At 34.9% G+C, this 19,786-nt stretch overlaps 3 protein-coding genes and 1 long non-coding RNA gene across 11 annotated transcripts; 3 read left to right on the top strand and 1 right to left on the bottom strand.

The window, feature by feature from the left end:
• The first annotated feature begins 47 nt into the window (after positions 1–47).
• LOC143305808 (trophoblast glycoprotein-like) lies at positions 48–1,946 on the top strand. The gene is made up of 5 exons (XM_076690856.1): positions 48–214; positions 289–547; positions 658–971; positions 1,040–1,410; positions 1,479–1,946. The coding sequence occupies exons 2-5, from the start codon at positions 296–298 to the stop codon at positions 1,718–1,720; spliced, it is 1,179 nt and encodes a 392-aa protein (XP_076546971.1). The 5' UTR covers positions 48–214; positions 289–295; the 3' UTR covers positions 1,721–1,946.
• A 113-nt stretch (positions 1,947–2,059) lies between these two features.
• Positions 2,060–4,616, top strand: LOC117610328 (uncharacterized). The gene is made up of 6 exons (XM_076690851.1): positions 2,060–2,389; positions 2,444–2,582; positions 2,659–3,073; positions 3,144–3,661; positions 3,718–3,909; positions 4,022–4,616. Exons 1-6 carry the CDS (start codon positions 2,270–2,272, stop codon positions 4,153–4,155), a joined length of 1,518 nt encoding a protein of 505 aa, XP_076546966.1. The 5' UTR covers positions 2,060–2,269; the 3' UTR covers positions 4,156–4,616.
• A 1,053-nt stretch (positions 4,617–5,669) lies between these two features.
• On the bottom strand, positions 5,670–19,782 carry drpr (multiple EGF like domains draper). 3 transcript variants are annotated; one of them, XM_034337888.2, is made up of 18 exons: positions 19,644–19,782; positions 10,831–11,066; positions 10,541–10,667; positions 10,298–10,466; positions 9,959–10,205; positions 9,765–9,885; positions 9,547–9,684; positions 9,292–9,471; positions 8,905–9,232; positions 8,328–8,435; positions 8,030–8,194; positions 7,713–7,919; positions 7,101–7,256; positions 6,854–7,030; positions 6,678–6,788; positions 6,402–6,611; positions 6,146–6,328; positions 5,670–6,079 (listed from the first exon to the last, which is right to left on the bottom strand). In XM_034337888.2, exons 2-18 carry the CDS (start codon positions 10,920–10,922, stop codon positions 5,793–5,795), a joined length of 3,006 nt encoding a protein of 1,001 aa, XP_034193779.2. In that variant the 5' UTR covers positions 10,923–11,066; positions 19,644–19,782; the 3' UTR covers positions 5,670–5,792. The 3 variants fall into 3 exon arrangements, with proteins under 3 accessions (XP_034193779.2, XP_076546962.1, XP_034193780.2); XM_076690847.1 differs by lacking the exon at positions 19,644–19,782 and adding an exon at positions 19,236–19,392; XM_034337889.2 differs by lacking the exons at positions 7,713–7,919; positions 8,030–8,194; positions 8,328–8,435; positions 19,644–19,782 and adding an exon at positions 19,236–19,392.
• On the top strand, positions 13,635–18,284 carry LOC117610475 (uncharacterized). Of its 6 annotated transcripts, none has more exons than XR_004582927.2 (3): positions 13,635–13,952; positions 14,177–16,467; positions 17,172–18,284. It is a non-coding gene; the product is annotated as an uncharacterized LOC117610475 (long non-coding RNA). The 6 variants fall into 6 exon arrangements; XR_004582920.2 differs by having other exon boundaries at positions 14,177–15,174; positions 15,258–18,284; XR_004582922.2 differs by having other exon boundaries at positions 14,177–14,716; positions 14,965–18,284.
• Positions 19,783–19,786: the final 4 nt, after the last annotated feature.

Consider the following 19,786-nt stretch of genomic DNA (forward strand, 5'->3'; position numbering starts at 1 on the left):
GAAGTCTTGATCTAAATTTAAAATACGTTTCGCACTGAATTCAAAATATTTAAATCCTTTTTGTAGATATGGAAGAACATTGAATATAACTGATAAAAGGCTACGAATAATTTCGAATCTTGAAAGGACAATTTTCCAATGAGGATTAAGGAGAATATAATGTCTACAGCCTGATATTTTCAGACTCGTCTTGCCTTGGCAGATGATCATACATGTAAGTTTCATGTTTCACAAAAATTGATTAAAACACAATATTGTTAATACTAAAAAAATCATTTCCCATTTTAGATTGACAATGACGAAATTTTATGTAATATTTCTTTTAATATGTGCGTCTACCGCCGACGTGTCTAATGATTGCGACGATCCTAACTGGCACACGTTGGAAACGTTGGAGAGCGCCAGATTGGAATGTGGACCGTTTTTTAAAAATCGTTGTTACTGTATGAGAACATGTTACGAGCACCATCATCAATATGTTGTTAACTGCACTAATTCGAATTTTCTTAACACTGAACCACTGGCACACTTACCGAATGAAACACAAGTAAACTCATTGTTTAAAAGAATTCATTTTCTTCCTAAATGAAATGCCACGTATCAATAAATTTAATATTAAGTTTTACAAAGAATTTAACAAACTCGCGTTACTTTCAGGTGCTAATTTTTACCGGAAACTATCTTGAAGAACTTCCATGGAACGTATTTGGCACCCTGGATAGTTTACCTGATCTAAGAGTAATCGATATGTCCAGGAACAAAATTCGTGAAATTCGAGGAAAAGCGTATCACCACGTTCAACGGGTGGAACGACTGATTCTAGATTTTAATGAATTATCCTTAGATCCTGCAAAAAACCATCCCAGAGTGTTCTCCAATTTTGTATCCCTTTTGGAACTCCACTTAACTGATGCTTTTGAGGATGACCCACCAAATCTTGCAGCTATGTTACATAATATTTTTGTGAATAGGTATTACATTAATAATTCAACAAAACTTATATTCTTTAAATGATATTAAACATACCTTTTCGTTGCAGTAATTTAACACAACTAATAAAATTACATTTGGAGCAAAATGAAATGTCAGAGTTTCATGATTCCAACGTTTTCTGTGATCTACCAAATCTTTTGGATCTCTATTTAGGTGACAATGCACTGACAGCTCTGCACTTTAACATTTCATGTCTCCGCAATCTTCGATTCTTGGATCTCCAACGAAATAAATTTAAGAGAATTCTTGAACGTGATTTGCACGCGATGGACACGATCGTTAAGCACAATCAACAGATAGTAGTGGACTTCACCGGAAATCCGTTAGACTGTTCCTGTAAACTCAATCCATTTATTAAATGGATGAAGAAGACTAAAGTATTTGTTCGCAATAAAAACAATTTGAAGTGTTATAAAGGTATTAATCTTCTATTTTACTTATTCTGTGAAATATTAATTATATAAGTATCTTCGTTATTATTGCAGGTGATACACCTCATGAACTTCACGAGACAAAAAATTGCACGCCAAAATTGTTCTCATCAGCTTCACGCAGCGCAACCGCCTTACTATTCTTTCTTTCATTAGTGTTGATAGGCCTTGTATGCGCTTTGATATACCTTCAACGTGCAAAACTACAGAAAAAAATCGAGCCTATATTGGATTCTGTGAACAAAAGGGTGCGGTACACTTCAATAGCGACTGGTGATAATCGCGAAGAGTTATAATCAGTTTCATTTAAATAGTCGACTGTTCTTAAACTGTTAAAAAAGTTCCATTCTTTTAGTATTTAAATAATTTTGTTTGTTTTTAATATTATTTATAGTCTGAAATCAAAAAAATTAATAATTACTTGAAAATTAAAAAATAAGTAATAGTTTTCATAGTGTTTAGCTGTAACATTAACAAGTTAAATTTGTTAAATTAGTGATTAAAAATAGAGCATATGTAATTTTGATAATACGTCTAATGATAAATAAATGTTATATATTTTGTATCTACATTTATCAATTTTCTTTCCAATCGCTGCGTGTGCTCATTAAAACATATTTTCACCGACAATAGAACAATTATTGTCTTTCAGAATTTCTTAGCCACTAAAAGTCTTACACGCGAAGTATTTTTAAAAGTTTCATTCTTTATCATTGGCTATCAGACCATTGACTTTTTGATAGAGATTAGATAATGATTCAAGCTGTTTAAACGCCTACAATGTGCAGCAGATTATTCTTATACAATTAAGCGCATTAGTAATTTAACATTAAAAGTAAGAAAAAATGTCGTTAACCAGGCGGCTTCATCTCGACGAAATTGTCACATCATTTCCAGAGTTAGGGCCCACAGTACCTGACGGTGGCTACTCATGGATTGTTCTATCTGGAGTATTTTTGGTCCAGGTATGAAATCTGAAAACATACATGAAATTGTCATTATGTTATTGCCTTTTTTAGATGACAATTCCAAGTATTTTTGCAATGTATGGAATAGTACTGGCTTACATACATGAAAACAATACTAATAACTCTGATATATTAAGTGAGAAAATTATGTTGACACCAATACTGTTTACTGCTTTCTGGAATTTATCAGGTACATTGAAATTTTAAGTATCAGTTAAACCATTTTACTTAATCTTAAGAAAATAAAAAAAGAATCTTTATTTCAGATCCTTGGGCAAAAATGATTGTGAGTATGTCATCAATTCCTCGCTTGGTAGGAGTAATAGGAGTGATTTTATTAGCAGTTGGAACCATAGCATCGGCATACCTTGCAACAGGTGGAGTCGGTGCATATTTGACCAGTGGCAGTGCAGGTGCAGTAATGGGAATAGGCGCTAGTTTTGTCGTCTTACTGAGCGATTACGTTCTGCGAAAATATTTTCGGAAGAAGCTTCTTTTAGCGCTAACAGTGAGAAACATTGCAACTTCATTTGGTCTTGTACTCGTTCCAAGCATCACATATTTACTGTTATACAAAACCAGACTGAAATCTGGTCTCCAATTAATGACCCTTATACTACTGCCTGCTACTCTTGGGACATTAACTTTTAGGCTGCCTACTCAGCAACAAACTCCTTACAGGTTCATTTCACAGATATCTTAAAACAATTGTTTAAGGATAGATTAATGATATTATAAAATCAATTCATAGTCTTCTCCTTTCAACCGACGACACCGAACTTCCTATAAGAATCTCTTCAGATGTTTCTAAAAGCGAACAGCAATTAAGTAATCAAGATGAGATAGAAAATTCAGAATACGGTCAAACCGATGAAAGAATACAACACGGTGGAGGATTATTGAATGAAGGAAGTAACATGTATGCTTACGAAGATCTGGATGAAGACGTAGATTTATTTGTTAATCCAGTTAGTCACTCAAACAGTAATTGGAAGTATCAGCTTTGTGCTCTAAAGAACTTCAGATTGTGGGCTGCAATTGTTGGCTGGATCGGAATGAAAGCGTCTACTCTCTATTTTTTGATTCTATTTCCTCTACTCAGTAGTAGAATCGTAGATGATCCTTACATTTGGATGCCGTTATTTATTACAGCAAGCTTTGCTACTTTTCTACCAAATCTGATCAGTTATAAAATATTAAAAGCCACCAGTCAGAATAGAAGATTGTATTTTGGTACAGCATCTTGGATTTGTGGTACGAGTTTAATAGGTATGTCATTTCTTTCAATATCTTTGTATATAAAATAATAATTTCTTCCTTTTTAGGTATAATTTACGCGAATAGTTACTCGTGGATGCTGATTTGTGCACTTTTAGGTGGTATTAGTATTGGTAGCTTGTTAAGTTGCCAAGATTTAGCTTTGTACGATGTTCTCGGTGTTGAAACAATGCATTCTGCTCATAGAGGATTATCAACCATCGTGGGTTTATGTATACTGATCTTTTGTTTCATACACAGTAAGTCATGTGACAATTTTAGTTTGTAAAAAAAAAAGAGTTCAAACGATCAAGGCAAAAAAGCACGGTCAAATGAATAACCCACGACACATGTATGTATTTCTGATTACAGACATAACTATCTGTTTGAGTGTTACAGCGCTCTTACAATTTCTCGGTGCACTTTATTGGATCTCCTCACCTGTGCTGAACTTAATTAAAGAAACACAGTATAGATCATTTCACACGATGAGCAGAACAAGTTGAGACGAAACATGATAAAAACAATTTTACATTTAAGAATAATAATTGTACCTTATATTTTATCTTAACGATATGTACAGACGTTTATATTAATCACAATAATCTGTTATCTAAAAATAAAAATAGTACATATATAGGTATATAAAATCGTAAAAATAGACATTTTATAGAAATTAAAAAATAGGCGACGAATATTGTCTAATATAAAAGGAATAAATATTTCACAGTAATATCTCGAATGATCTTTATAGATTCTCGTTTTAATTTTTCCATACTCTTATCTTAGTTATATCAAAAATATTTTGAAATGCAATTTACTCGGTTCTAAGAGGAATATGTTACACTCTGGAAATGTTAACAGTAATTTATTTCTTTTTAGACTAAGTTTCATCTAAAACATTTCGCTTATAATATTAAGTATTCATATTAATTCGGTGCGTTACGATTTCTCAATTACTATTTGAAATATTCCCGTATTTCCCGTATAAATGTCTTTTGAAAAATATTTCAAAGGATTTCAAGATAAAAACGTGGAAAAATTAAAATGGAATACCCTGTACATACATATACAAATAAAATACATAATTTTGTAATGCATAGTGATATGAATCTATACTAATTATAATATTCTTCTCTCTAAATTTCTTGTAAATATATTTTTGCACGTGTATGAAATAAATTGTTCTTAAAATATCAACAATTTTATTTTTTGCATATGTGGTGAATATATATATATTATGTATGTATAAATATCGAATAATGATACCTCAAAAATGAAAGAAAAAGGGGTGTGAAATTCGAATGTTATGCATATATTGAGATCGTAAAATCGGTCTCCTATTACTTACACTTACCAACAATTTTGTACCTTGTTTGCCAATCCACTTATAAACCTCACTTATTGATATTGATGAGTATTTTTCACTCGATCATCACCTCAACTTTCTTTTATTAACTTTGTATGTAATAGACAAAAAAAAATTTGTTTATGTCACTTCCAAGCTTACAAGGCACTCTCTTATGTCACAATCATCGACTATCTTTCCATTTCTTCTTTTAAATCCTTAAATAATAACTTTTATATAAATCTTTTTTGAATATCACAACTTTCTTTGCACAATTTGGTCACCGTGTTTACACGGGTAATTAAAATTAATTTTCTTTTCAACCACATGTAACGAACAACAGTTTTGAATTTTCTTTGCATCAATTTTAAAATACAGCCACTTATTTTATGTCAATTGTGAAGAAAAAGATATTGCTTCAAACATCGTACAGTATTAATTTCAGTAAATATATTGCAAAAAGGGACAGTTCAACGTGCTATAGATAAATGTCTACTCTGAGTATATTACTCTTATAAATAAAATCTTGGTTTGACTATTTCTTTCATTACTGTTTAACTATGTACATACATGCATATACTGAGCAATCAGAGTAAGTTTGCATTTTTCTAAATGAAAATATTATTTTCAGAACTTACTTAATTAACCAGGAAACTTATCTTGCTATGAGAGGCAAGAAGAATCAATCACTAATGATCAAGAAAAGGTATGATTCTTATAATCTGTTTCCTAAATCACTTTTTTTTTTTTTTTTGTTTAAATTAAGAACCTGAATTCATAAAGAATGAGAAGAATTTAAGTTTCACCAAGCTCTGGATCTTTATCCTTTGATCTACTAGGTCCTGCGCTGTCGGACGATTTCGAGCAAAAACCATTCGGCACACGAGTGAATTGTTTATAACCGCTAACAGGTCTTGGATTATCCAACTGATCGTACTCTGATTCATCATTATTTTGTTTAATTTCATCGTAAACGTGCTCAACCTTTTTTCCATCCATTTCATCAATACTATGGTATACGTTAAGATTTGGATTTCCCATATCAGCATCTCGATTCTTCAGATCGTATCGATTATATGCTCCTAAAAAAATAACATTAATAATCATAAATATACGTTCAACACAGAATGATTTTATTTTTATATTACCTTTACAATCATCGTCATCATCAGTACAGCTATTCAGTCCCAGTTTAGCTTTTTCATTATTTATTTTCTTGCTTGTCCCTAGATTATTTCTAAATTGGAAATTATTTAATAAAGTAGTTGTTCCATCATCAAATTTAGAGGAGCCTTGATAGGCATACACCGGATTGTCAAACTGAGTTTGTTCTGCAAAAAAAACGTATAACAAGGAAAATGAATTTTCATTTAAACAGAAAATAAATGGTGCTCTTTTATGTACCTGGAGGAGAAGGGGGATCAGCGACATAATGTACTTGGGCAATTTCGTTTTTAAGATCAGCTACTCTGCGCCTGTGATATATCCAACCTGCTAAACTCATAGCAATGACAACAATTGCAGCGAATAAGAATCCTGCTACTATACTGCCATATCCACCATCATCTTTCTCTTGAACGTTCCGTGAAAATAGTTCTTCGTCACAATTTGGTCCTGAATAATATTAACGTTCCATTATTACAATGTATGATAACATTAAGTTTCAAATAAAATATCCACCTCCGTATCCATGTCTACAAATGCAACCGTCGGCAGGATGACAAGTGTAGAAATCACTTTTACAATTGCAAGGTTCCATACAGTGATCACCGTAGTATCCTTCTGGACAGACTATTATCAAGTACAATGATTAGTATTCAAATATTTTGTTTCTCACGTGAAATGTTTTCACTTACTTTCAGTGCATTTGGTACCTATCCAACCAGGCGTACAACGACAGTGACCATCGTTAGATCTACATTTTCCTCCATTTTGACATGTACAATGTTGACTACAATTTATACCATATGTTCCTTCTGGACAGGGTGTTTGACAGTGCTCTCCTTTCCAACCAGGTCGACACTGGCACACACCTAAAGTAATAATACATTACACATACATATATGAAAATTATAATATAAAAAAAAGCGATGGAAATCTTACCTGTTACATGATGACATTCTCCACCATTTTTACAGCGGCAATGATTAGCACAGTTTAATCCATAGCGATTGGGAGGACAAGGATGCTCACAAGTTAGACCCAAGTAACCAGGGCGACAAACGTATTCTCCGGTGACGTGATCGCAAGTCATATTATCTAAAAAATAATATATTTTACATAGACTTTAAACTATGAGTTAGAAGAATATGAATTTGTTTTTGACAAATGATCGTTTATTAATAATAAGAAAAAAGTTATTGCTTTATGTCAGTTTATACGATGACTTACATTATATGTGAAAAATCATTATTTTACATGAAATGTTCATGACTTACCAGGGTGATTGAAGTTTCTGACTTATGAGAATGTGCAATAAAAAAAATAGTTGTTACACCAACAGTTAAAACATTACCAAATTTTTTTATTATTACCAAGTGTTAAATAATTTGTATTAGCTAACTATATCCATGCTCAAGAAAATATTACAATCTACTTTAACTAAAAAATATCTAAAGTGTTACAGCGAGGTTCATGCTGCTAATTAAACTTCAAAAACATTGATAACGACAGCTTAGCTCACCTTCGCATAGAATAATTCAATATTATTCTTACCCTGCATTTTTTCTGGACACTTCTCTTTACAGCCTACACCGTACCAGCCTTCATTACATGGCTGCGAACAATCGGATCCTTCCCAACCCCTAGCACAAATACATGTGCCAGTTTCAGGATCGCACGAGCTATTGTTCATGCAGTCACAGTGCGAATGACAATCACTGCCGTAAAGACCTTCAGGACACTTGGTTTCACAGCGGATTCCTGTTTTATATTATTCAAATCACAAACTTTATCGAAGATCCAATTGCCATTGAGCAAGCTTTCTATGACGATTGATCAACGAATGAAGAAAGAAAATAATAAAAACAGACCTCGCCATTCGGGCTTACAGGTGCAACGACCCGTGGCAGGATCACAGCCCAAACTATTCTCTTCGTGACAATCGCAGATCTGGGTACATCCCAATCCAAAATATCCCTCTTTGCAATGATCTTGACAAAATTCGCCGGTGAAGCCAGCTGCACACGTGCATGTGCCTGCAGGTGGTTAAAAAAAAAGTAACGTGTGTTCTGGTGCAAGTGCAACGAAGATTATATAAAATTGAAACGTAGCGTGATTCTCGACAAAGTAAGATAAAATGAAAAAAATCGTTGCAACTAACACCCTTACCGTTTTGAGGATTGCAGGCGGCATTATTAAAACACTTGCACTTGCCCTCGCAGTTTTTCCCAAACGATTTGTCGTCACAGGGACGATCACAAGAAACACCAACCCATCCTGACAAAATTTAACACATGCAAAAATATAATTTACACCGAATTCTTAAGATGAATAAACTCAACTGTTGCTTCTAAGTTTTACCTACCTTATACGCAATGTTTAATCCACAACTTTGCCATTGGCGTAACTAAAACGATGAGAGGATCAGGCCCACCTTGGCCCTCGCCCTAGTTACGCCAATGAACTTTGCAGATAATGGAGAAAACAAAAACTACTGTTATACTTTTTCATGCAATTCACGATCGTACTTCTATATTAAATTAACGATTACATTCAAACAGAAAATAGAAAAACATACAGGTAGCAGACAAGTGGTACGATCGCAAGATGCTTAAAGGATACTTCTTTCAATCAACAATTTGAAATTTAATCATAGACTTACAATAGATAGCACGTTCATTTGCATCTTTCATCTTCGATCGTTAGTGTTTAATTAACGTATCTAACATAAAAATATGATGATTACCTGCTGTACAGTTGCATCGGCCGTTCTCCGGTGAACAAGTGGCACCGTTCTTGCAGACACATTTTTGTGCACAATTCTCGCCGTAAGTGTTGTCAGGACATACTTCGCTACAATCCTCACCTCTGTATCCAGCAGCACAGATACAGGTCCCGTTAACAGGCAAGCATTGTGCATTATTCTTGCAGTTACAACGATTCAGGCAACCCTTTCCATATGTATAAAAAGGGCAAGGTCTGCTGCAGGTATCGCCATCCCATCCAGCCTTGCAAATGCATTTTCCAGTCCAGGGATGACAGAGATTTGTATTCTCATCGTCGCACTGGCAAACCTAAAGGAAAGATCCTATTAATTTGAGACTTTAATGGATGGGACATTCTCTTCGCTTACGTTTGTACAATTAGCTCCCCAGAATCCATCTGGACAAGCACGTTTATTGCACTTTTCACCGGTCCAACCAGGATTACAGGTACAAGTACCATCAATGGGAGAACAAGCTGCTCCATTTTCACAAGTACAATTACTTGTGCAGTTTAAACCGAACTTTCCTTCGGGACACAGTTGCAAACACTATCAAAGGATTAACGTTACGAATCAAATGTTATTAACAACTGCATACCAAGGGACAGGGTTAAGGATACTTACTTTTTCATCATAATAGCCTGGTTTACATTCACATTTACCAGTAAGATGATGACATCCAGCTTTATTGTAACAATCACAAGTCTGAGAACAATTTTTCCCCCAGAAACCTTCTGGACAGCGACTGGCGCAAACTAAACCCTATTCCAAAAAGTACGCTTCACGTTAAATTCTATTTTTACATGTTTTGCATAGATCTCTGCGATTTAAATGATGTTTACCGTCCATCCAGGTGCACAATAGCATTCGCCTGTTGTAGGATTACAGGATCCACCGTTCTGGCACTTGCACTCCGATTTGCACTCGTCGCCGTGTTTACCAGGTGGGCAGAAGTCATCGCAACTAAAGAAAGGATAAATTATTTATGAATTACATAAGCTGATGAAAATTGGTAACCACATGGAAGAACATTTACAGAGGTCCTGTATAACCAGCAGCGCAATGGCATTCTCCAGAAATGTGGTGGCAACTTCCACCGTTTCTACAACGACACTCTTCGCCACAGTTTTGTCCATATCGATCAGGAGAACATTTCTGATCGCAATAATCACCGGTCCAGCCTCTGGTACACTCACACTTGCCGTCAAATGGATCACAGCTGGCCCCATTTTGGCACATGCAGTCTTTCTCGCAAGACTTGCCCCATTTCCCTGATGGACACTCTGTGGAAAGAGAGATATACATACTTAATATACTTAAGAAGCAGAAGCTTCTGTACAGAGTGAATCAGACAAACGATCAATCGTATGCTCACTGTAATCGCATAATGGTCCTCCGTATCCTGACTCACACTTGCAGACATCAGGTGCAGTACAAATGCCATGAACGCAGTCCTCGGAGCAGACAGGAATGCAACGATCGCCGTCAGTGGTTTCTGTGTAACCCTTACAACATTCTTCCATAGGTCTTTGCTTCGTTAATTCCTGATTGAAATCAATCATTAATTATGAATACTTTTCTAATCACGCGGTCAATACATATTGGGTTAACGTTTTACCTGTTCCTTGTAGACGGTCTTGAATACTACTTTGTATTTGGAGCATCGTGGTGGAAAACTGAGACACCAAGTGTACTCTCGGACTGTATAAGGCTGCTCCTCCGATACCCTCACCGTTATCTTGTAACTAAAAGATGCGACATGTTATTAAAAGAATAATGTAAAATTTTGAATGTAAAACTAATACAGGCTGTCTCGTAACTAGACACCCTGTATAGAGTATGGAATCTGTTAGGCACTAACGGTCAGAATTTCTAATTTATCAGTTAATTTAATATAATTAAACTTACGTTTCTTGTCTTGTACAAATATTTGGCCCTTCCAGAGCATCGGCTGCTTCAAAAGCTGCAAGAACAGCTAACAAATAAATCAATAGATCCATTCTGACTTAAGTTAATTCCAAACAATATGCAGCAGCATCTATTTACATTCCTTGAAAGATATTTCCACGTTTCTGGGATTTAGTTGTAAGTATATTTAATTCCATGTATTCAATAAGCTCCAAGCAACCAGCATGCTTCTGTATCTGAAAAATGGATAAACAATTTTTAATTAACTCACCGGTTGGACGTTGTTTGACTTTCTCATGAAATAAGAGACCCTGGAATGCGAAATCGGCATAACGAGTCGCATTCCAGATCGATTCCTAATCGATGGTAACTAACAAAATTTGAATTAAATTTAATACCAAGTTTTCATTGCTGAAAAATGTCCATTGCTTTTTTAGGTCGACGGAAAAATGCTCGTCCAGTTCGAAAGGAAGAAAACGCTGATTGGTCAATGCAATTATACTTATAATATACACACATACACGTTGAGTCATTGCAAAATGCGCAGAAAAAAATCGCATATAAACGCCGAAGAATGATTACTTACAATTTCCGGATTGTCCTCTATCATTCGACGAATAGAAAGTTTAAGCATACGTGTTAGACGAATGAAAATGATACGTCAGGAATTTACAAAGCGTATCAGTCTTGACCAATACTTTCTCAGAATACCTTGAAATTTGAAAAAAAAAAAAAAAAGATTGCTGCAGCTACTTGCAGGCAAATTGATTTTCAATGGATTGTAAGTTTAAGACATTGATATTTTTGTATTATGTATAGAGATGGTACAGTAACAGTATAGAACACCTACACCTCGCTATAATGGCCTTTTTTAATTATGGCACTTTTTCAAGACCCCTCGAGTATCTAAAATAAAATTTATAAAATTAACATTAAAGCTTGTATAACTAATTTAGATTTGCATTTACATTCGCTTAAAATCGTCTTATGGGGGCCCATACCGAGGTGTAATGGTATAAACTTTTAATCAGTTTCAATTCAACAGCGATCGAGTTAATGAATTAAACGTAAATGATTAATAGACAGCTGTTCGCAATAGCGAGGAAGCAGCAACTGTTCACCATCGTTGAACTAAATCTCTGAATCATTAGTAGGGATCACGTTTTTTGCCGCAACGCGAGTTTAAATTTCATGATTCACTTGTAAGCATGTGCAAAGTAAAGTATGATATGTATATGTATCGAATGACTCTGCCACCGGAAGTGGATAAAGTGACAAACTGTATGAAAAGATTGCGAAGATGATATTATAATGAGATGGTTGTTTCATGAGCAAGAGTGATTCCTAATCAAACAAGAATTTAAACGTACAAATTACAAAGATACCTGCTTATCTGTATTATTTCAAAGCGGAGCAAAGGGTCACTTTATTTATTGAGTCAGTTAAGTCAACGAGATAAATTGTTGTTTATACGTTTCTCGTATTGGCACGGATGGATACACGGATGTATACACAGCTGGATACATAATTTAATCACTTCAAATGGTGTAATAAACAGATAAAGTTAATCAATTGAAGTAAATGTAATATCTCTAATTATGATTCCTAACTACGTAAAATCCAATCGACGAATGCAGAATATAAATTGACTAAGGACGACGAAAAAAGAACCTACAGTTTTCTTCTTGAAATCATTCAAGGCTACTTGCTCTGGACAAAGAATAACGAGGAGGGATGTTGGAAATTTGAGCTAACTTCCTAATTCTTTTCTCAGGCCACGTTTCTAAAAAATTTTCTCATTCAACCTAAACCGTGGGTGAACACATGTCGACAATAGCTACCCACATATTTGGAGTTCGGTCAATCTATGACCTAATTAGATGATGCTAGTACGGATTATGTAACTCCTGGTTATTAAAGGGGTAGACACGGCACGTGACCTCTCCGATTCGGGACGTCGGTATTACTTTTACGGGAATCGGTTATTTGTCCTTATATGAGAACACATAGGGCTGGATGAAGGCTCATTCGAAAGAGGAAGGTTCAATGCAGGGCGGTCAACTCACCGTTTGAGTCACAAAACTCTTTTAGTGGCCTAAAAATGCTTCGATTTCTCAACTGCATTTTCTCGATTTTTTCTTCTACTTTCAACACTGATATCATTAAATATGGACATAATCTCGTTAAACCATGAGTTGACCGCCCTGCATTGTACCTTCCTCTTTCGAATGAGCCCTCATCCAGCCCTATGTGTTCTCATATAAGGACAAATAACCGATTCCCGTAAACCCAAGGCCCATATTTGCCGGTAATGTCACCTCGCTGCATTACTCGTGTCTACCCCCTTAACGCTTTCACATCCTGATAAATTTGATACTTAAACATATAAATGAACAAACTGAACAACATTAGATATTATACATAGAATGGACTTGCATTAATATTGACATTACTGTTTTATAGAGAATACACCCAAGTTTGACGAGATCGAGGCTAGAGGCAAGCGTAATGATCATCCAGAGGCAGACAAGTCTCTGGTAGGTAGAACAGGCCAGCAAAGCCCCTCTAATGGTGCAGCAAGTTGAATAAAAACCAGACCAGTGTAGACCAGAATTCACGTGTAGACCGACTAACGGTGTTAAATACGTATGCACAAGAAGCAGGGAATGTAGGGGCCAAGGAAAAGGATCGAGTTTCCCTATCTCTCCCTCGATACAACGGTATTGCCGGTGGACACACAGCACAGAAAATCATAAAATAATATCTGTTTATAGGAAAAGTAAAATTTAAAATTTTCAGGTTGATGTTTTTCTACTAAAAAAAGGGGATAACGAACGACCTTCCGCAACGTCACAAAGGAATCTTTGTAACTGTACGTCAGATCAGAAGCAAAAATAAGCCTGCACATTTTCCCAACCCATTGAGAATTGATCATTCTCCTTATTCGTATCAAGTGGAAAATAACCTGTCGTTCTGAACGCACGCAAATCGTGTTCCATGTTACCAACATTCCTTCTCTGAGTAAGTGCAAAATCGAATAAAAATAGTCGGATCGAAGGAACTTGCTCATTCTCCAAGCGAACGTTCTACAGGTGCAATGACGAAACATTCTTTACGTTCATGTAAGCAGACGTTGAAATCGAAGTCAACGCGATGAAATACATATTTATGAATCGTTATTATTACGCTCGAATGACTAAATTATACGTTTCAATTTTAACATATCCATTTTTTTTCTCTTTTAATTTCTTTACTATAAAAAGCTAACACCGCGTATGGATCATTAGAATTAATTTAGATTAATGTGTTCAATGGATCATATAATAACGTGTTTTTCTGCGTATAGGATGACCATATGACGAACGTACGTACTACGAATATGTACGTGTGAGCACAGATACCACCGGAAGAGTCAATTTAACGGGTTCTCTACGGTACGTTTATTTATAAAGTAAAATGGAACGGCCCGGTTAAGCCTGTTAATTGATCGTAGAAACTTGTCATGCACACCGTGTGCATTATGTATCTGCATAACATGAATTCGGTTACAAGTACAACGATGGAATGCAACGGGTGTCATCAGACGCGTGAAAGAGCGTGCGTGAATGACGAGTCTATGTATATTCCAAGGTCTACACCATGGCAATGAAGGAGAGATTTATTCTTTTACGTGTACTGGAAGATTTCGCTGTAACTATGAAAGGAAAATTAAGTATTATAATACTTTAACAAATAGTCTTGTTAAAATTTTTCAAAATAAGTCAGAAGTACAGAAGTTCCTGAATAACAAACTCTGATTACTGAATGAAATTTACATCAACATTTCTTTGCGCGTGTAAAGAGCAATATTTATTCAAAGCATGACAAAGGTGAATACGGAAGAAAGGTATGTCTGAACAATTATTCTGTCCACGTGTTCGGTAATTCACCGTCTGAATATCATTCACATTTTTTGGTAAACTACGATTACTCTAATAATTCTGAATTCCACATGCTAATACAAAGTTTTAGGGACACAATGCCTAACGAGTAGTATATCTGCGTAATCAATTAATCAAACTGCGGCAAGGCTGAATGAATTAATCAGGAATGGTTTTACTTTTTTTTATTCTACATGTACCATGAATAATGTAGCAGCACGGACTTTGGACAGATCTTTGCTCTTATGTTACTTGAAATATGATAAATAAATAATTGTGAAGAAGAAGGAAGTGTCGGACGAAGAAATCTCAGACGACAAGAGTTGTACCGTTATTCATTGCGCGTGGGAACGCAGATAAAGATTGTATAATCTCTTAGAACAGTGAACGGAGGTTTTTTAATTAACGTTAAGTTGGTCACTGGGTGAGTACCTATTGTGCATCGCCGATTCTTGACGATAAATCATTACTATTAAATTTACAAACACGTCGATAACCTATTGTTAGGGAGTATGTGTAACATAGGCTCCCGAACCCTTGGATTTCGTGGCTAAAAAGGGAGTTAATTCGTGTACAGGAAGGGAGAAGAACTTTTAGGGTGATGGTGGACAACACGATGCTTCGGTTTACAAGCACATGAGTCACAGGAAGTGCTGGCAGTTCGCGATAAAGAACACATCGAAATTATCATGTGTCGTCTAGGCGGGATGTGAATCGTTGATCGTTATGCTTCTGGTGATCTTTTAGTCAAACAGAACAAAAGAGCAAGCTGCGAGAAATCAACCGAGAAAACAAGTACAGATTTCACTGACGTTAGATAAACGCTAATTGCTTTCTAATTGAGCAATCTGTTATTAATCAATAGTGTTATTAATCATGATACGAGGTAAGACGCATTATGTAGTCTTTCAAAATAACAGAGTCGAGATAAAACACTGGAGAAAGTTTCAAAAAATAAAAGTAAATATTGGTCAATGAACCATAACTTTGACCGTACCCATCAACTAATATCTAATCACCAATGTCCGTGGTTGTTCAATGAGATAGAGTAAAAATATCAGGAGATTGCTTATCGTCGTACAAATTCAATGATTAGATAAATGGTGCATTCGAAACTTTCAAGAAATGAACCTGTTACTGTGTGCCCTAACGCTTCAACATTATTGACCCAAGCCACGATATCGGGTGAGCTGCTATTTATTCGCCCAAAGCGTGGAATTTGGAAGGTGAAGCTAATCAATTGGAATTAAAATTAGATGATCTAAACTATAGAAACTCGTCATTATCACGTCCCAACCGAATGAATAAACCTTTAATGGATTTTAAATTGCGCCATGCGAAAATGCGCTCGAAACTTATTCACCGGATAATCGCAAAGTCGAACACGGTACGATTTTTCTTACGTAATCAAAGACATAACGGTAGAAGTGAAAGCCTAGATCAAACGCGAAATTCTACGGGAGCAACCGTATCATTTTTTGTATTTCGTGGCACACCTGGACGGTATCATTTCTTTCGTTAGATAACATGGAAAATGACAAGTTTCAATAATGCAATTGCAAATCTGCAATTTCCTCTGATTTCAAAATTAAATCAAACTATAATTTAAGATTTTGTATCTTTTTTTTTTTTTTCACAGATATTGATCATTAAAAATGAGGAAGTCAGTTCTCAAAGCTAACGTCTGTGTTTGCTTTCTGTCGTTTCTTAGAAACAGGTGAACAGATGGGTCAATTTTGTTTACTGGTGAAACTCTCTCTCTCTCTTTCTCTCTCGACTAAATATGAAGGATAATAGAAAAATAATAAGCTTTCTAACTGACGGACTCGACAAGCCTCCTCCTTGGTCTTTTCAGGGATAATACTTTGAAACTAATATAACCACCGTTAATATAACGTAATATGATTAGCGATGGTAATATGATACGTATGCCAATCGATCGAGATTATTAAGCACGCAAATGTTCTTTGAACATACGCGGATCGTTGCGGTGTTTTGTCGCGTCCCATATACGTGACACCATTCTGCCAGATTCAAAGTCCATACAACAAAGGCTCTTTATGCATTCTTCAACAATGATAAATATTCCAGGACACTTTTTGTCTCGCTGATATTTCCTCGAAAAACAAGAGGATGATTTAATCTTTGTTTCTGTTATAATGCAACTGCGAGCTTAAATCATTCTCTGTTTTGTACAACTATTTTTGAATAGAATACGAGGGTTAATGCGCTATTCGTAGCGCAAACGTGTGTTTAAATTGGGCTCTGTAGTTGTATCCGATCCAAAACGATCCATTTTCGTTGTTTAAGAAAGTCTTTTAAATAATAAATGAATCTTACCTAATTTAAATTAGATTCTTACGCATTGTTAAATTACTGAGCACGGAATATCACTCTCACGAAAGGGGTCCTTTGTTTCAGGATAATCCCGAATGTCAGGCTTTGTTTCATCGATAATTTGAACAAAGAGGAGAAAGCCTTAGGATCTACCAGCTTGGTGGAATACCAAACTGGTCACGTCGCAATCCGACTCATTTCGCGATTGTTCTTCATTTACTGTCTCCACAATGTCATTTATAATGGTATATCTTATGGACAATCAATGACGACAGAAACCTCGATCAAAGTCCGTGGAATTGTCATCTAATTTCGTTCAGAACAATAAGTTTCACTTTTCGTAGATAAATCCGTAGATAGAGCACGGATTTGTTATTCTTGGAAATTTCAATACAGACAAAATCTATGGTTTTGTATATAATTATAACGTATTATGATGATCAATAATAAAAGAGATTTGTATCTACCATTGTCTGTAAAGTGAATCAACCTTATCATGAGATTCTACAAATTTTATCACTAAACGATGATATAGTTATTTCCTACAACAATTTAATACTTTCTAATCTATCACTATATGTACATTTAAACGCGATTTATAAATTAAAATTAGAACAAAAAAAAAAATTGAATTTTTACCTCCTTAGGAAAGTTGTTCGATAACAAGTGCTTATCTCGTTTTAAACATGCTTTTCCATCTATGTATACTGACAATATTTATATACTTTCACTTTATCCCTGAAAACTTATCATTTTACTATCTGGATTACAATTAATAAAATTTCAGTAACATTTATTACTGTCCGCTGAAACATCCTAGGCGATCATTATCGAAATAGATTTTTATAAAAAAAAACAAAGCAAAATCTATTAATTAATAAAAATAACACCTACTATTTGCTCATATTTAAAATGCGAAGAAAAGTTGTATCGAAGTACCACATGGGGTATCGATATTTACATCGATTGATCCTTAAGCGCGCGATGCCGCAAGATGGCGGCAATACCCTTTAATCTCGATTTCAAAAACCATCGCCGAAATTGCGTTCTAACGTTACATTTATAAATAAACCTGTCACTGCTGCGATTCCTATCACTATTGTAGCAGGTTTATTTACTTCGTAGATATCAAATGAATATGTACATATTTATTGCACGTGTTCAGGTTATACATTAACAAGTTTCGTAAAATTTCTACGCGTCTATTGGATTAATTAGTTCCATACTTTGAACTGCGTCACAAATTTGCACGAATTCTTCTCGTTGTAAACGACCTTGATATTCTTCAATTCTGTTCGTAAATGTCGCGTGGTCATTCTCGGAAAATCCAGTCACCGACTACAAAACTGTCTAATTACACTTAATATCGCGTTTGCATCTCGAACGACAAATATTCATGTCACGAACTGATTTTTTTTCTACTTTATTAACATTTTCTTATAAATATTGGGAGAGAAATTATGTATTTATTTATTTTACTTGTCAGGAGAGTGCTTATTAACCCCTTCATCCGCAGAAATCAAACTACAGCATTTTGCAGACAGTACTATTTATTATAAACAAAAATGTAGACGGAAATAAATAGTTATATGTTTGTTAATATGTTATTCATGATTTGTATCATTAGTTTTGAAACGACCTATATAAGAATGTTAAGTACGACCGGTCTTGTATCCATGTAAAGTAATCACCAATACTAAAGCCTCCGCTCAATGAACGATATTCTCAGGCTAAAGCCATACAGGTAAAATGTCCCTTTCCTTTTCGTGTTACCAAGAGTATACATTCCTTCGTTTACAAACCCACCCTTTTTAATTCATGTAAAATAAAGAGGAGAAAAAAGAAAATTGAAAGCAAACGCAGGTAAGAAATCTGACTGTGTCGGGAGATAACACGATCACCTATATGTGTATATAAAATGTATTTTAAACGTAAACACTTCGACTGAGATCACTTTCAACATTTACCATGACCATACTACGATTAAAATTATTGTAAAATACAATACAAGAGAATAATGACTAGTTAAGGGCATTTAACAGTGAGAATACTTTGCCAAAACGGTACAATCGAATCATAAACGCACAGCATCTTTTGTCAGATGGAACAATAAATGATTAAAAATTGCAAGTTTTTCGTAGTACTCACTTTGTTACAGTTCTCCACGCGATAATCCAAAAGTATTTAGATATGCACAGGGAAAGTAGAACAGAAAAAAATAATTGGCACACGAAACGAACGACGAAATGGACACTTCGCTGTTCAATTTACAACTGAGGCATTCACCGTCCACCGATTCTACCGCCTCGCTTAGCATCAATTTACGCGCGCACTACTCCCTCTATCTGAATATTTCAAACTTTGTAATTAAACAATCAATCGATAATGTAGAAATCGGTAAAACAGGCCATAAGAAATATAAGAAAAAATATAGAAAAATACATAAGATATTAATGGTATTTAATAAATTATCACCATAAAAGCAGAATAAATGAGAAATATGTTATTTTAATTTGCATCTGTACCGACAAAATAGAGTATAAATTTTCAGCTTACGCATTTCTGAACACAAGGTGGAAATGATGTCAGAAGTCACGACTCCGGTCTTCTCTTCAACTTTGTCTTCTGTTTTTTGTATTTTTGATACTTAATACACAATTTAATATAATATTTACACATATTCACATATACGAGCTGCG

Source organism: Osmia lignaria, chromosome 11 (assembly GCF_051020975.1).
Source record: "Osmia lignaria lignaria isolate PbOS001 chromosome 11, iyOsmLign1, whole genome shotgun sequence".
NCBI classification, from domain to species: Eukaryota; Metazoa; Arthropoda; class Insecta; order Hymenoptera; family Megachilidae; genus Osmia; species Osmia lignaria.

Bases quoted from the DNA above. Each gene is read 5' to 3' on its own strand.
- drpr (XM_034337888.2), bottom strand. From the start codon at position 10,922: ATGGATCTATTGATTTATTTGTTAGCTGTTCTTGCAGCTTTTGAAGCA. The intron at 10,668-10,830 runs GTAAGTTTAATT...CGCATCTTTTAG, and splicing joins ATTTGTACAAGACAAGAAAC to TTACAAGATAACGGTGAGGG. The intron at 6,612-6,677 runs GTGGATATTTTA...AATATTATTCAG, and splicing joins TTGTAGACATGGATACGGAG to GACCAAATTGTGACGAAGAA.
- LOC143305808 (XM_076690856.1), top strand. From the start codon at position 296: ATGACGAAATTTTATGTAATATTTCTTTTAATATGTGCGTCTACCGCC. The intron at 548-657 runs GTAAACTCATTG...CGTTACTTTCAG, and splicing joins ACTTACCGAATGAAACACAA to GTGCTAATTTTTACCGGAAA. The intron at 1,411-1,478 runs GTATTAATCTTC...TTATTATTGCAG, and splicing joins CAATTTGAAGTGTTATAAAG to GTGATACACCTCATGAACTT.
- LOC117610328 (XM_076690851.1), top strand. From the start codon at position 2,270: ATGTCGTTAACCAGGCGGCTTCATCTCGACGAAATTGTCACATCATTT. The intron at 3,074-3,143 runs GTTCATTTCACA...ATCAATTCATAG, and splicing joins CAGCAACAAACTCCTTACAG to TCTTCTCCTTTCAACCGACG. The intron at 3,662-3,717 runs GTATGTCATTTC...CTTCCTTTTTAG, and splicing joins TTGTGGTACGAGTTTAATAG to GTATAATTTACGCGAATAGT.